Source organism: Hippocampus zosterae, chromosome 1 (assembly GCF_025434085.1).
Source record: "Hippocampus zosterae strain Florida chromosome 1, ASM2543408v3, whole genome shotgun sequence".
Taxonomy (NCBI): domain Eukaryota; kingdom Metazoa; phylum Chordata; class Actinopteri; order Syngnathiformes; family Syngnathidae; genus Hippocampus; species Hippocampus zosterae.
In genome coordinates this window covers 28,601,484-28,619,002 of record NC_067451.1, presented here as the reverse complement: position 1 = coordinate 28,619,002, position 17,519 = coordinate 28,601,484, and the positions used below count along the sequence as shown (strand labels likewise).

The following is a 17,519-nucleotide window of genomic DNA, read 5'->3' as shown; positions in this document are numbered from 1 at the left end:
CAATATTATTTTTCCACTCCCATGGCACTATTTATTAGTCTGAGCTCATTGCATTGCTATTAAAATGGCCCTTCTAAAGTGTTGCTGTTGATTGAGCATAAAAGCGAGAACCAATTTCTACTTTTTTATTATTGATCACACTTGTGGTGTTGTATGACATTCGTAAATTGGGATTTTTTTTCCCCCTCTCTCTTTTAAGGAAATCTAAATACTCCAGTGCTTGCAAGTCATCGTGCGCATCAATGAGAGTTACATTGTGTAGGTAGGGAATCAGTGTTGTGTCCAAGAACCGGCAACCCGAGGCCAAGGCCAAGGACTTGCCTCCGAGGCCAAGGCCAAGGACCAAGGACTGATTTTGAAACTGAGGCCTAGCTGAGGACATGTATAAAACAATGCTATCATACGACTTGGCAGGTCTTCATGATTTTCAACACCCTTCCATCATAACCCTTTGCACTCCCTAACGCTTGAATGAAGTGTTTTTATTCAAAGAGTAGAACAGTCAGGGTACCTATTATTTATACTGAGAAAAAAAATAACATCATATGGTATACATTTATGAACTAATGCTTTAGTGCAGTAGTTTTTTAATATGAAGTAAATCAACACTCAACAGGCATGACATGGCACGGAACACAAGTTGAGAAATGACTTTGCATAGAAGTCAATCACTGACTGCAGAAAAAAACGGTAATCTCTCAGTAATAATTTTAAAGTTTACCGGCAGCCAGTCCTAGGGACTCGCTGATCAGAAAAGTATGAATCCCATTATGCATTGAGAGAGTCCCAAATTTCGAATTCTGAAAGGGTCTACTTAATCAATTGCATATGATAATAACACAAACAACAACATATACATACAATGATAAACAAATGCTGCAAACATGTAAATAATTCAGGAGCAGGCCTGAGGATTTCGGAAATTCATGGTAACCGTTTTTCGATTCCGTCGGATTACCCAATGGGAAACCACGATAACAAATGTTGGGTTCCGTAAACGTGCATCATGGGAACCCATTTTTCTATTTTGACTGATATTCATAATCAAGAATTCCGAACCTCAAAAGTATAATGTTTCAAGGGTCAATGTTTGAAAACTATGCATTAACAATGAACATTACATCAGCAGCTGTGTATTCCAGGTTTATTCCAAAAATTAAATGGATCAAAAACTGGTGTACTCATGTGGCATCATCAGAGTATTTTTTCCAATCTCACACTGCAAAGATTAATTGACTGGTAATCATTAATACAGGTAAGTATTGATGTGGCTTGACATCCTTTTCCCAAGACGATGCATGTGTAATCTACGATCAATTTGTCGAAAGAAATAAATACACGTCATCATGAGTTCTACCAACAGTTAACATTAGCATTACTACACCTTGTGACAAATGTTTTATTCATAAAGTTACCATGCTACAACCAGTAAATTATAGAATAACCAATACTGTTTCATAATATTTTTCACAGCGATTAGCCTACAAATCTAATGACCAATTTGCCTCGTAACCGTGCTTCGCGTCGTATTTCGCTCTCGCGTTCTGTGCATACGTCACAGGTGAGTTTAGTGATACGCCCTTTGGACGATTCATACGAAAAATCAGACAAGCATTCCCATTTCTTAAATATCGTAATTAGTAGATCTTGGTGAGTTTTTTTCGCCGCTATCTCAAACTTTCATCCGCACGATTCCTCAGTTTGCGGACTAAAATAACAACCCGCATGCGCACATAACGTCATCTGTTGCGTCCTCCCCAACACTGAAAAGAAAACAAAACGAAAGTAAATTAGAAGAATCACACTAACACACCACATCACATCACATCACATAAAGGCGCAGTGAAATCGCGTGGATAACACAGTCAATTCAAGTGCGGTGACTTTTATAATTAAACTATTTTTTTGGTACCGTGAAAATGACGCCACGGAAACGACACGCTACCTGTAACAATTGTTACTGTGAAATCCTCAGGCTGTGACGTAGTTTTTTTTGTTTGTTTGTTTGTTTGGCATGATAAATTTCCCTTGCGTCCCAAAAACACACATTGTTTGGAACTGTGCGTCCCGTGGGAAAATTATGCGTCTAGGACGTGGAACACAGAGGTAACGAGATGGCTGAATGTCTAACCATTCTCTGAGTACTACTATTATTACCACTACCACTAATACTACATTAATTAATACCTTCAACTTCACAACAATAATAATAATAAATAACTAAATCAACCATGATTTTAAACTATGTATTATCAATATTCATTATTCCAATCATGAGAAAGCATTCAGCAAACATAACTGGAATCGAGTAAAAGGACTCCAAATCCTGCTGCTGACTTCGACTCGGGACGTTGTTAACCGGTGGGCAGAGTACTTCGAAGACCTCCTCAACTCCACCAACACGTCTTCCTTGGAGGAAGCAGAGCCCGGGGACTCTGAGGTGGGCTCTCCTATCTCTGTGGTTGAAGTCACCGATGTGGTTAAAAAGCTCCTCGGTGGCAAGGCCCCAGGGGTGGATGAGATCCGCCCGGAGTTCCTCAAGGTTCTGGATGTTGTGGGGCTGTCCTGGTTGACACGCCTCTGCAACATCGCGTGGTCAACGGGGAGAGTGCCTCTGGATTGGCAGACCGGGGTGGTAGTGGGTATGGAGTACCGAACCCCCTGATACGGGCTGTTCGGTCACTATACCACCGATGTCAGAGTTTGGTTCGCATTGCCGGCAGTAAGTCGGAATCGTTTCCAGTGAGGGTAGGACTCCGCCAAGGCTGCCCTTTGTCACCGATTCTGTTCATAACCTTTATGGACAGAATCTCTAGGCGCAGCCGAAGCGTTGAGGGGGTCCGTTTTGGGGGCCTCAGTATTGCATCCCTGCTTTTTGCAGATGATGTGGTGCTGTTGGCTCCTTCAAACAGGGCTCTCCAACTCTCACTGGAGCGTTTCGCAGCCGAGTGTGAAGCGGTTGGGATGAAAATAGGCACCTCCAAATCTGAAACCATGGTCCTCAGTCGGAAAAGGGTGGAGTGCCCCCTCCGGGGCGGGGGGGAGATCTTGCCCCAAGTGGAGGAGTTTAAGTATCTTGGGGTCTTGTTCACGAGTGAGGGCAGGAGGGAGCGAGAGATCGACAGGCGGATCGGTGCAGCGTCTGCTGTGATGCGGACGTTGTATCGGTCTGTCGTGGTGAAGAAGGAGCTGAGCCAAAGGGCGAAGCTCTCAATTTACCGGTCGATCTACGTTGCAACCCTCATCTATGGTCACGAGCTATGGGTCGTGACCGAAAGAACGAGATCCCGGATACAAGCGGCCGAAATGAGTTTTCTCCGCAGGGTGTCCGGGCTCTCCCTTAGAGATAAGGTGAGAAGCTCGGTCATCCGGGAGGGGCTCCGAGTCGAGCCGCTTCTCCTCCACATCGAGAGGAGCCAGATGAGGTGGCTTGGGCATCTGTTTCGGATGCCTCCTGAACGCCTCCCTGGTGAGGTGTTCCGGGCATGTCCCACCGGGAGGAGACCCCGAGGAAGACCCAGGACACGCTGGAGAGTCTATGTCACCCAGCTGGCCTGGGAACGCCTCGGGATCCCCCGGGGAGAGCTGGAAGAAGTAGCTAGGGAGAGGGAAGTCTGGGCTTCCCTGCTAAAGCTGTTGCCCCCGCGACCCGGCCCCGGATAAGCGGTAGAAGATGGATGGATGGATGGATGGACTCCAAATCCCAACGGCCAAACCCGGAAGTGAAGTGCCAAGATTATTGACTCCAGCTGTAACGCAATTTACTTGGTTCAAACAAACATTCTAGTGCGACCGCACAAACGTGACGACAGTGCAAAAATAACTAAATAAAAGACACCACTGTTACAGAAAGCCTTTACACGCTATTTAAACTGCCGATCGCTAACGCAACAAACCGTGATTGAAACTAACTGTGATGCCACTCTTTACACGTGGCGCTAACTGTTACCTGTCAGTGGCAGACCCACCCCTCTTAAAGCGACAGAGTTAATTCATCAATATGGGTTTCCTTCGATGGAATTTATTAGATTCCTTCGTGATTTTTGCGGTCCTTATGCAAGGGATTCGAGGCTCTAATCCCTCAATGTGTCCGAGGACCGGCAATCCGAGGCCAAGGACTTGACTCCGAGGCCAAGGCCAAGGACCAAGGACCGCCCCTCGGTCCTCGAGCCGGTCCTCGAGGCCAAGGACCGGCTCGAGGAACACATCTCTGGTAGGAATTGATGAGTTTTGTGACAAGCATTTCTCTCAAAGCCTGGTTGAGTCAAATTGAATTGTGGTGACTCCAGGTAGCCAAATGCATAACTCTACTTATTCCAACTTTTCTCCACAGGGAAGCCAGTGCTAGCACCGCCAAAAATCTGCAGATATCATGCTGAACAGTTTCCATCATCAATCTTTGTTAAGAGTTTTTCACCTTAGGTTGTGATAGCTCAATTGCCTCCAATGTGAAAAAGTGAAATACAACACCAGATAACCAAAGGTATCCAAAAACGCAGACAGTGTTACTTACGCGCAGCTGTCTTAAACATTGGCGCGCCATAGCCATAACAAAAAAATGTCATGGTATTTTCCTCCAAGGTCAAATTGGTGCGCAGAAAACTCCATGGAGAGATGACGGAGCCAAGCTTCCATAAAACCGCATCAAGTTTTCTATTGAGTTCAAGATGTCTGGATTGGCCCCTGATCTAATAGTGTTTTAAAAGATGGTCTACATTTGTATTGATCCTTTGATATATTTATATTTTGGGGGTGGGGGGGTCTTCTCAGTTTTGTTCCCAACATGTAGATATAATTCGAGTTTGTAGAACGTGATTTTTCTCTTGTTAATTGAGTGATTGCCAGGAAAAACAACTTTGGCATGTGTTCGTGGTGTAGATGGTAAAGTCCTAAGGGCGTTCTTGGCCTCCTCCTGTCAGGCACAGCTCCATGTTTTAAGTGCATTTCAGCAGTGAAACTTGTTTAGCACTGTTTGCTAGCTGTGTGTGAGTGCGTGTGTGTATTTAACTCGTTTGCAGCTGTGGGCGAGGGAGTTTTGACTGGCTGTGTTTAGCTATTACAAATATCTCGACCTCTTGCATTCTTGCTTATGGGATCTTGTCTTCGATCCCCTATTGCTCACACACCTGTGCATTTTCAGCCGCCACATCAAACTCTGTTATAAACTATCGTTGAAACGGTCAAACAATTCATAAGGGGGTGGCATTCGACATTTGATTTGTAATTTTTCAAAATGGTGGAAATTGAAATTATGTGTTGGTGGTGTCAAGTCAAGTCAACAGTATTTATAGAGCACTTTCAAACAGCCATCGCTGCATACAAAGTGCTGTACATGGAGCAATTTAACATTCACAATAAACAGTAAGACAAATCGGTAATAAAGGCGGTAGAAAGCACCAAACAGTAAAACCAAGAACAAATCTAAGTCATGCTGAGTCGAATGCCAAAGAATACAAGTGAGTTTTGAGGAGGGCTTTGAAGATGGGCAGCGAGGAGGCTTGCCGAATGTTCAGTGGGAAGTCATTCCAGAGAGAGGGACCAGAAACAGAAAAGGCTCGATCCCCCCTGAGCCTAAGTTTAGTTCTTGGTACTTCTAATAATGTCTGGTCCACAGACCTGAGGCTTTGTTTCAGCACAAAGCCCAGCAGTGTATTTCCTATTATTATTAATGGAGACTTCAGAAGGCTGAATGGCACTGAGCAGCCACGACAGAGACGTGTATTCTGATGTCTTACAAAATATACTGACCATGCACAATGCTAGTTTTTGTGTGATGTTTGAAGCTTTCTACTTTTCATCTATCTTTTACAGATGGATAGATATATAGATTATGCATGTTGTATTTTACATGAGGTTTATTGTCATGGCAGTAAAAGTACATGTCACTTTAGCGGCTGGCTTTCAGTAATCACAATGAAGTAGTAAGGCAGTTGTTTTCAACTTCAGAAGGTTTCTAAATTGAATGAATTTTGCCTTCATGGATTCTGAAGTTTATGCCGACAGGTGGTTAATTGCATCGGAGCTTTTTAAAGCTGAAGTCTATTGGCAACGTACGCATGGATGCACCGTGCCACCTCGTAAAGGCCAAATTAGGTTCGCTTATGTCGACTCCCAAGTTTTCATCTCTCGTGATATGAGGGCTGCTTCGTTCGGAAACTGCGTTACATCATTTGAATACCGGCATGAAGGACCTTTTCGTAACATGCAGATACGTGTGTGTGTGTGTGTGTGTGTGTGTGTGTGTGTGTGTGTGTGTATACACACACACACACACACACACACACACATATATATACACTGTATATATAAAGCTTAAATTCTTGAAAAGGTCGCATGCATTGATGAATTTCATTGTTAATCAGTCTTGTTTGGGGTTTTACAGTATTTAAAATATGAAGTTTTCGCTCGCCTGTCACTTCAGTCCATAAACATACATTTTCAAATGCCACAGCTCCTTCACCCCGCAGAAGTGCCCAATCATATCCCCATATGCGCATTGAGTGAGTTCACTTACATCATTTTGTTCCGAGCATATGCCCACCCCGCAGCTCTCACTTTTCCACCTCTCCAGTAAAGCGATAGGCTTTACCCTGCAGGTCCATCAGAAAGCCAAGAGGCTGGCTCGGGTTACTGACGATCATTAGTACCGGGTCACATTCGCGCACAGCTCATCAAAAGAAATGGACCGGACCACCCTAGAGCACCTAGGTTCCAGGGTGAGCATCTGTATTGTCATATTTACCTCCAGCACTGGTGACCATTTACCTTGAAAATGTTGAAAAATGCCACTCATTCAAATCCAGCTGTAATGGCCCACTCCGGCAAGGTCTTTGTCTGCTCGGGTTGGTGGCCTGAGTAGTTTTAACCGCGTGAATTCTGTGTGTATACAAGCTTCTCTGCTTGTCTTACGTCTCTTAATTTGAGATATCCAGTTTCACCGTGTCTGGCCCACTGTTTATTTTCTCTCTTATTCTGTACAGATTTGCAATCACTGTCTCCTTTCATCCTACTGTGTGTCTGTTTTGTATTCCCGCTTGCGTTGCACCAGTGACATCTATGATTAATTTGCATCGCAGACTTCACACTCATTGTCAGAGTTCAGTGGTAGCTGGACAATGGAAGGGGGAGCATGATGGAACCCCTGTGTGAACTGGCTTGTATGGAGGTTAATGATGCAGCCATCGTATGACGTCTCCGCTTTCAAAAAAAATCCACTTTAATGTAAAGCTCAGCCATGACAAAGCACAGCCCTCTGCAAAAAGAGTACGGTCATTTGAGCCATGTTTGTGGACATGGAGTCTGGCACTGCTTGACTAATTTTATTCGGGTATTGCACTAAATAAGTGTTGTCAAACTGAGGTTCTTTAACCTCTGCCAACAAAGCATGTTCTGTTTACTTCCGTAAAACATGCAACAAGGAGGTTTTGTTTTTGCCTATGTTTGTATCTATGGAAAAGCAAGAAGGAAAAAAACTTGCCATTCCAGGTGTATAGCACAAATCAAGGAATGTTATTACGTGTCTATCCTGGTAGAGCCAAGGCTCAGTCAGTTGCTACCTCCACCTCTAGGACTGGAGTAGAATAGCGTCATCCACAACTTCATAATGACAAGACCAGTGTTCTTAACTCGTTCAGTCCCAAAGACGTGTTTATATGTCTTTTCAGACTTGGTTTAGAATTGGCTGGTCCTGAATGAGTTAACCTTGTTAGAGGTATCGAACCCAACCGTTTCATATGCACATTCGCCGAACCCTTCATTAGTGAAAAATAAAGAGTATAATTTTTTACTAATTCAAGACATAAAAAACGCATTTATTAAAACCAGAAAAAATTTAAACACAATTTGTATAATTATAAAGTATACGTTTTTTCATTGTGGACAAAATGAACCAGTCAGTCTCATAACTAATCGACATGTTGAGTCGGGTGTACCTTAACCTCCATGGCAGAGGTTCCGTCGAACCCCTGAAACGGATTCACCGAACCCCCGGGGTTCGACCAAACCCAGGTTAAGAACCACTGGACTAGACCATTAATTACTGGTGTGTTGGTGTCTGGGGTGTTGAGCGCACGCAGTGATGAATTAAAAGTCCTCTCTTTGACACATTGCCTCGTTTTGTCACTCTGGCCGCTGTAGGACCTCTTCCTGGCTGAGTTGCTCCAGACCCACAAGGACCAGATTGTGTGCTATCATGAGCACGACTCTCTGCTGGACCACAAGGAGGAGGAAGCCCTGAGCGAGGAGGATCGCAAAGCAGCCTGGGCTGAATATGAAGCAGAGAAGAAGGTATGTGTGATGTGCACTGCATCATATGTTTGAGAACATTCAACTGTCATCTAAAGTACCGTATTTTCACGACCATTCGACGCACCGTATTGTTGGGCGCAGTCTCAGTAACGGGTGCTATTTCTGTATTTGACACATACACAAAACTTACTGTATTATTGGGCGCAGCCAGGCGGGGTAAAACATACGCCAGCTTAAACATACGGCATGCATGCACGCACGCTAAAAACACGTTAGCTTGAAGCATACGGTAGCATGCATGCACGCTAAAACATACCTGGTATGTTAGCTTAAAGCATACGGTAGCAGCTAAGACTTACGGACACATGCTAAAAACATGTTTTAAAGAGGCAACGGAAGCAAAACTGAGTTCGGTTGTACTTTAGCCATTATATGATTTAGCCATTTTACAATGTATTCACGCGACTGGTACCTGCTAGGGGCGTGCCTTTAGCATCCTCTTACACGCCCACCCTTCACTCATTGGCTGACTTCCCGCATGCCTGTCGTCACTCACGTCCATAAACAGCGTGTTGGCCAGAAGTGCTCTCAGTCAGGCTTTGGAGCTCGGCGCATACACTAGACTCACCGCATTATAAGACGTCCTGTCCATTTTGGAGAAAATTTAAGACTTTTAATGGCGCCTTATAGTCGTGAAAATACTGTAAGCTATACTTACGTGTTTGTCAAGGAGCTTTGTATTTCCAATCAGTTGCAGTTAATACAAGTCACTGGAGTGCTGTACAAGGCAGCCTAATATCTTCTCCATTTCTCCCATCACACAGAAAGCCATTAGTGACAAAGCAAGCATATTTGATTGAATTTAGTACCCCGTTGGGGGACACCTTCGCTGAATGTGTTCGAGCCTTTTACAAGATGACTGTTCCGCCACCTGCCGATGTCCATCCACAACAGGCTTATCTCGTGTTCACACTAGCCTTTTGTGGCCAGTCCTTGCAACTCCTCTCCTGTTCCCTGCTGTCCCGTCTTTTTATTGGTCGAATCAAAGGGCAATAAGTGTGTGTGTGTGATGGTGCAAGCGAGCGTGAGTAGGTCTCCCCTCTCCTCATGTAATCCTAGATTCTAATTCATTCTAATGATTATTTTTCCAACACACTCTCCCTCCTCTGCCCCCTGTGTGCCATAAGCGGCTTTTCCCTGAGCCTGTCTGCCTGTCAGGAGAACACAGGGTTTTCCACTCACAGGGGAAACAATGGCACTGAGGTCCAGTGGTAGTCTTTCGATTGCTTCTGCAGCTTTGCAATGAGTCCTGCAAAAAAAAAAGTCCCTGTAAAGTGAAAATAAAAATGTGTTGTAAATTGAACACGACACAGAGAAGAGTTGTTCACAGCCATGTCAAATTTGAATGATTTAAGAACAGAACCCCTCAAAATGCAGCCTTTGTAATATAAAACCGGATTTTACTACATTGCAATGTTGATTTGAATTCAGGTAGTCGTTCAACCCTAGTGTAATGTTTTTAAAACAAATCTCAGAATTCACGTCACAGGATCTCTTTCAAAGGTCAAGGTCAAGAAATGGTGGAGAAATGGTGAACATTAAGTCACCCTAAATCTGCAGAGTTAAAAAAAAAGGATAAGAGCGTGATAAAGTGACCTGATGTCCATTGCTAGGTTGAAGCTTCAACTCTTGTAGAATGTCTCCACAATACAGTCAAACCTCTTTTCAATGTACCCTGTTTGTTTGCACCCCATAATGTTCACATTTCAAATTCCTGATTTCATAGAAATAAATTTTCCACTTGCCGATTTTTGCTTACAAACGTACACCTTTTATAATGTAAACTTCGTTTTATATATATATAACTGCCATTTTTTCCCCACAAAATAGTAAACCTTGCATATGAACAAAACATACAGCGCGAGATTTCCCTTCATAGCTTAGCAACGCGACTGTACATCTGGAGGCATGTGGCAGACATGAGCGCATGAAAACGTCTGATAAACGGATGCGAATCTCGCTGTCAGTGAAGGTTTAAGTTGTCACTCACGCTTGAAAGTGAGTCTCCCAGACGAAGCTCAGATAACACCACGAATTTGGCAAAGTCGGCGATTTTGACAATCATCCGTATTAGCAACAAAATCGTGGCAGAGTTTGAGACAGATTGAAAGATGATCATGAATGGCTTCGGGCCCAGCATGTCCTGAACTGGAGAAGGCACTTTTCATTTGCTGACTAAATGTTTTCTTCGTACTATATCCACTTATTTTTAATTAACATGTTTATACTGTATCACATGTTCATGTTTTTACATTTCTGAATGTTGATCCTGTATTATACATCATAGTTGGCGGCCATTTTATTGGAAATGGTTAAAGCGAATGACCATTATCGCATAGATTTGTTATGTCCCAAGGAGTACGTTGTAACAAGGTTTGACTGTATGTGGAAAATTGATGGCAACCATGGGTGTGTGTGTGTGTGTGTGTGTGTGTGTGTGTGTGTGTGTGTGTGTGTGTGTGTGTGTGTGTGTGTGTGTGTGTGTGTGTGTGTGCGTGTGTGTGTGCGCGTGCGCGCGCGCGCAGTTTCGTTGTGCACACTTGTCTCTCACCAGGTCTATATGGAACACCCACCACACACACACACACACAGAATGGCCAGATTACAGGGCATAAGAGAACCATCTGCAACAGAGTTTCAATTACACACAGACATTGGAATCCTGCTGGCCTTTACTGGGGCATGACCGTATGCCTCACACATATACACACACACACACTTACGTTGTCATTCTATCTATCTGTCTGGTTGGTTGGTTTTGTTCGTGCAACAAAAATAGGATGATAGTCATCCGTCATATTAAAGTAAACCAGTGTCACGCTTATTCAAGACTGTTGTCTTTGCTCCTTCAGGGACTGACCATGAGAACCAATTACCAGGCACACCCCCAAATGGGCGCCTCCACCATATTCTCCCACTACAACATGGCGGCTTTGGCCACCATGACCAACCAGCAGCTGGAGGTAAGTAATGAGCTCCACATGCCCCTCTCCTGCCTCCCACTCACTGACCCCCCCCCCCCCCCCCCACCACCACCACCACCACCAGCATGTCGCACCACATTCCTCAGTCCACGCCGCTAATTGTGACAACAGTCATGCAGCCGGCTCGCCCAGCTCAGCCCCCCCCCCCCCCCCCCCCCCGTCACATCGTAATGCCTCATGTCTGGGCCAGCAGGTATTTATACATGCTGGCACATCTGACTAAAGTAGCGAGGAAGATCAGTGGGGATAGCAGATGGCTAAAAATATTTAGGCTGGTTTCAATTATAAGTTCCTGGGCAATACGATCACTCATTGATGACGTGATCACACAATATAGACCGCAACAATTTCATGTCTCCTTCCAAACACCTCCTTAAAGTGAACTCTTTGGCACATAGAGTTCCACCCATGTGAGGATTCCTGTCGTCCCTGTAACACGGTCTAATCAAAACAGTTCAATTATTTGGTGGTTTCTGTGGAAACACTTTTCAGACCCGCTTGCAAGATGTAGGAAATCACCACGCCGGGCTTTTAGACCAGGGCCTCCCAAACCAAGTGGTGGACGGAACTTGGTTTTGGCAATTCTCCATTTAACCGTTGGGAACGCTGCACTTTGGAATTTTAGTCACGCTCTTCAACTAAGTCGCCAACGTTTCAGTTCCGAACCATTTAACACGTGCCGCAGTGGTCACAGATGGAAGACAAATTAGCGTCAATAAACTACCAAAATATGTCATCCATTTGATGCTTCATGTAAACAGTCCAAAAATAACACATTGAATGTGTGGCTCAAATATGTACAGGAGGGTTCAAAAGTCGGGCTACATTAGGGCTAAAAGTCAATTAAATTCAAATTGACAATCGCAAAGAAGTCTATTTTCAAATTGAAAAGGCTCCAATATGGGGAAGAAGAACAATCCTCTCTATTTCGCTCAGTCGGTATGCTCTATTATTATGAGTATTTTTTAACACATGTACCGTATATTTTATGATTGCATATTCAACTGCGATGTTATCGTAATGACATTATTTCTCAAAATCATTCCGCCCTAATATACACTACCAGTGAAAAGTCCTGCCGCACTTTCTCGTCGGCCAACATTGACCTATTATGCATTGATATTTCTTTTCAAATAACACTTAATTACACAACCATTAATTTAAGCCAACAGCTACAGACATTACCGGAAGTCAAATGATTCAGCAAAGGTTCAACACAAATGTTGCCTGATGTTTATCTTGTCTGGCTTCAACTACTGTTTGATGTGCTACTAATCGTAGTTGTCTGTAAAGATATTTAAAACAAAATGAATGATGGTTCATAAAAAGGAACTTGATAGAACTCTTAAAGCAACCCCATACCTACTGTTATGCCTTTGCATATGCAGATGTTGCAATTACGTACTTTTGTGAGGCGGTGCTAGAAAGTGAACATGTTTTTTGAGATGAAGTGTACATAGAAAAATTATTTAATTCGGGTTTGGACTGTGACACACTGCAACTCAAATAGACACCGCTCTGACATCGAAAGTCATTATTGGGCTCTTGACTGCATGCCACATCAACGGGGGGCTCTCGCGTTATTTCATCCAATAAGAAGTGTAACTATGACACAAAACGACGAGGGGTCATTACCACACGTTGTGCATTTTCGACATTGTCATGTTAACATCTCAGCCGCAAGTGTTTTCTGATCGACTAAACAGTTCCGTGATGGCTTGCCTTGTTTCCAAGAAGGAAAAAAAAAAAACACAAAGCTCCCACCGACTGCCTCAAGTTCTGAAGCGGTTACGTTTCAACAATGTGCAGTGAATTAAATGACTTGTTGCTGGAAGTGCAGCGAGTAGATGATACAGTAAATCTTGTGGGCTCTAACAACCAAATGAGCTCATAATAACTTCAGAGCTCAATAATCCTCTGTGGTTTTGTCGCTATAAACAATGCTTGATGACATTAATCGTTTCAGTCCATGTTATTTGCACTATGCAACACTCGAACTGGTCCCCCCGTTGGGTTGGGGGGGGCTCTCCTGCTCGTGATGCTAATGAAATAAAGGCGGCCTTTCAATTGTTCGTCCATCTTCATTTGCCAATAGGAGCTTATCAACCAAGGGCGACTGAAGGTCATCGAGGCAACAAATGCGTTGAAGAATTTCCAGAGAGAGTCACTGGAGGATGCTATCGGCAGAATTGTAAGTGCAGAAAGTTTCCATTGCCTTAAGATCATCCCGGGGTTGGGGGACGGTGTTTGACATCAACCTGTAAATTGTCCACAGTGGGAAGAGAACCCCACTCTGACTGAGAACCAGGTCCAGGCTTTGGCAATGGGCCGAATGGCCACTCTGGAAATAGAGGCCAAACGCAGAGAAGCTGTTTACAGAGAAACTCTCACCATGCAGCAGTCGGTAAGACAACATTGTACTGATGGTGTTTTAGTGATGTGCATCAGCTGATATTTTCGTTTTTTAAATCCGCATTTTTTTTGTGGGGTGTGGGGGTGTTGCCCATTTTTCCACAAACATACATCATGACATTCAAACTAATCGCCAGATTTCTTTCCAATTTCCTCTCTATGTTGTAAAGTTAAACACGTAATAAAAGACTAAGTAATGTAAGACATTCTGTTTTCTGCCAAATGTCGGACTCTGCATCAGGCCTCTAAAACCATCGCGGTCAGGCCCCATCTCACAAGATTTAAAGCTACAGGTACTGAAGCTAGAACACGCAACCAGGAAGACATTTTTTCCAAGAACTTCAGCCTCTACTGCTACACAAGTATTGTGAAAAAAAAAACGATGTTGACTCAAACAAAGCTGTCTCCAGACCAGTTATTAGAGTTTGGGATTTTTTATTATAGTATTTTTTTTAACCCCCCCCCCCCCCCCCCTTCAGTTTTAATGAGTTTTTAAAGTGGGTTTAATACTTTGTATCTCTCTCTCTCTCTCTCTCTCTCTCTCTCTCTCTCTCTCCATATATATATCTATATATATATATATATATATATATAGATATATATATAGATATATATATATATATATTATATGGAGTATTTGTCCATTGCAGGATTTAAAAAAAGGTTAACTAAATGTTGAAATGTAAATTACAATTCCAAAATGACGGTTTGGCCTTCCTTCTTCTGTACAAATGTACAGCAATAACAAAATAAATACATTTAATATGAGCCCTGAAAGCCTGTGTGTGATATTAATTGACAAAAATTTAAATGGACATTCTTATTCTGATATAGTCTTCTTTTTTTTATTTTTTATTTTAATATATCAATGTAAGTTCTAGTTTGTACTCTCATCTTCATTGTCTTGTGTTAATCTATATATATATATATATTATATGGAGTATTTGTCCATTGCAGGATTTAAAAAAAGGTTAACTAAATGTTGAAATGTAAATTACAATTCCAAAATGACGGTTTGGCCTTCCTTCTTCTGTACAAATGTACAGCAATAACAAAATAAATACATTTAATATGAGCCCTGAAAGCCTGTGTGTGATATTAATTGACAAAAATTTAAATGGACATTCTTATTCTGATATAGTCTTCTTTTTTTTATTTTTTATTTTAATATATCAATGTAAGTTCTAGTTTGTACTCTCATCTTCATTGTCTTGTGTTAATGGAAATGTTTTTTTTCCCTTAAATTTTAGTTGGTTGATTACATTTTTGTTAAACAAAATAATCTTCCAGCGGTTTTAAAATAAATAAATGAAAGTTACATTTGCAGACTTCCATACAGCAAAGTAATTTAGAAAAAGGGCTCAACGGTGGTGGCACACTTCAATGTCACACTTGAATATTTTGTTTTAGCATAATGGATTGCAAGTGCTTTTCAATGATCGAGTGTTGACACATGGAAAAAGCAGTGTTGACACATGGAAAAAAACCATACAGTGAAAAATCTTTTTTTCTTCACTACCCATGTTTATTCCAGCCCCATCACGATTATTAATATGATTATCACTTCTCTTGTCAGCTGATGATGTACGTCCAGAAGGTGGTAAACAACAGGAAGGTCCAAGAGCAACAGCTGGCCATGGCCAACCAGACCAGCCTCCTGAACATGGCTCTGCAGAATGGCATGCTGGGAGGAAACAGGCTCAGCCAAATGGACCTGCTGGGCCTTTACCAGCAGCTACATGGAATGAATCCCCATGCCGCGATGGGCAAGAATCCTGGGCCATCGAAGGGCCTGTAGGTTGCACCAGATCTCTGGTACCGAGTGGGCCCAGCACAAGCCGGACCACTCCATCTTTATGGGTCAGACGAGAGCCCAAGAAGAAGGTGGAGGCTCGACCGCTATCCACCTGGGTCGTGATTTCGTCGTCGACCGGGCCCCGGCGGAGCCTGATGTAAAAATGACTGTTTGAAAGGGGTCTATTTGGGGAAACTCGTCAGAAATACAAAGTGTATATACCGCCTTAATGTTATTCAAGTTCTATATCTTCATTTTTCATGTATTTAAAGTCAAGTCAGTTATAGTTTGTTTAGCCGCGCTTTAAAGCGCTGCAGTCTTTCCCCTCCTTAAAAGAGGGTTTCATTGATGTTTAAACAGCGTTTTTTATACCGGTACACTTTTAAAACCCCAATGGGACCAGTATGGTTGGTGACAACCAGTAGATTCCTCCACCAATCAGATGAAATGACGTCTCCATTTAAAAAAAAAAAAAAGAGCGAAAGAGAAAATGTCGATGGCCTTACATGAGTTGAAAAAGAACCCAGCCCCCCCCCCTCCCTCACCCCTTATTATTTGGGCTTTAATTGTTTCTCTTAAAACACGGCTGGTCTTGGAATGCTTATGTTGTTCAAAACTTACTGCTGGTCCCTGTGACCTTTTTTATTTTTAGCATTGTCATTCTCACTGTTGGCGTGATGTCTAGCATAGCACTGTGCGTTCTCATCGTTATGTTCCGCTTGTTGGTCCCCAGCGGCCTGGTGACTGACTGGCTCTCACAAAGCACAACCGGTCCAGTTGACGCTCTAGTCTAGTTTGGAGGCTTGAGTGAGTGTGCGTGCGTGCACGTGTGTAAGGCTGGCTTTGTGACACCCAGTTTCACCTGGCAGCTCTTTTTGGGATAACGTGCTGCTTGTTCTTTGACACGTTCTGCTCCAAACTGGCAGTGCCGTTGACGAGGGGTTTTGTGGGGCGAGACGAATCTGTTGTCTCTCCATGATTCCAGTGTTTGCACAAGGTGTATTTCATATGTGTGTAGACGGTTTTTGCCCTCTTAAGAATGTTCTTTTGTTAGTAAGTACACCACCATTTGCCATGATGACTTAATCTGCTATTATCTTGTTAAGTATTTAATATAACATTTAATAAAGTGACCAAAAGAATGAATATATCCCGCTTTTGACTCTTTATTGCGTGCCTCGTGTGCTTTGTACATCTGCCTTACACATTCAAGATCTTCTGGATTTGAATCTTGGCTCAGTCTTTGCTATGTGAAGTTTGCATGTTTTCCCAATGATCAATCAACCCTTACTTAGATAGCATTTTTCATACAGGACAAAAAAAAAATACAACTCAAAAGTGATTTCCCTGAGTTAAAACCAACTCTGAACCCCATCGTTCCACTTTAAAATCTAACAAGATACCCATTGAATTGGAGACCCTCTTGCTCTTTATTCAAATGCATTCTCTGGGTTATCTGACATATAAAGAAAATATTGAATGTAGTATTTATTTCTCCCATGAGGGATTTTCTCTCTCTCTCTCTCTCTCTCTCTCTCTCTCTCTCTCTCTCTCTCTCTCTCTCTCTCTCTCTCTCTCTCTCTCTCTCTCTCTCTCTCTCTCTCTATATATATATATATACATGTACAGTATATATTCAATGCATTTACAGTATAATGTGATGATTTAGATTCCTTCAATTCAACAACAGCAGTATAAATAAATGCAGCCTTTAGCAGATTTTGCCGTGCTTGACCTTAATTTGGTTTTCGAGCTTCTGGTTGGTTGTCTTTTAGGTGAACAAGTTCACCACTCCCATCCCTTCTTTTCTTTCATCTCTTTTCCCTTCACCATGTATTGTTTTCATTTCTGTGCCTGCCAGGGTTTTTCCCCTTCACGTCTTTGACTTTTCCATCTCCTCTCCTCCCCTCCAGGGGCAGGATTTGGGCGGGGGTTGATCATGCTCTCGCCTCACCACTCACAGATATCTGCCAGTGGAGGAGCATTACAACTATTGCAGATGTTGATCCCGTCCCCCCCAG

The 17,519-nt window shown here is 42.9% G+C and overlaps 1 protein-coding gene across 8 annotated transcripts in view; it reads left to right on the top strand.

Moving 5' to 3' along the window:
* Positions 1 to 16,644, top strand: part of atrx (ATRX chromatin remodeler) — a 49,339-nt gene extending 32,695 nt beyond the window's left edge. For all 8 annotated transcript variants that reach the window (XM_052072945.1, XM_052072960.1, XM_052072929.1 and 5 more), the window contains 5 exons: positions 8,137 to 8,286; positions 11,160 to 11,270; positions 13,387 to 13,482; positions 13,567 to 13,695; positions 15,280 to 16,644. In XM_052072945.1, the coding sequence (XP_051928905.1) occupies positions 8,137 to 8,286; positions 11,160 to 11,270; positions 13,387 to 13,482; positions 13,567 to 13,695; positions 15,280 to 15,501 (708 nt within the window). In that variant the 3' untranslated portion in view covers positions 15,502 to 16,644. The remainder of the gene's footprint in view (positions 1 to 8,136; positions 8,287 to 11,159; positions 11,271 to 13,386; positions 13,483 to 13,566; positions 13,696 to 15,279) is intronic.
* The last annotated feature ends 875 nt before the right edge of the window (positions 16,645 to 17,519 follow it).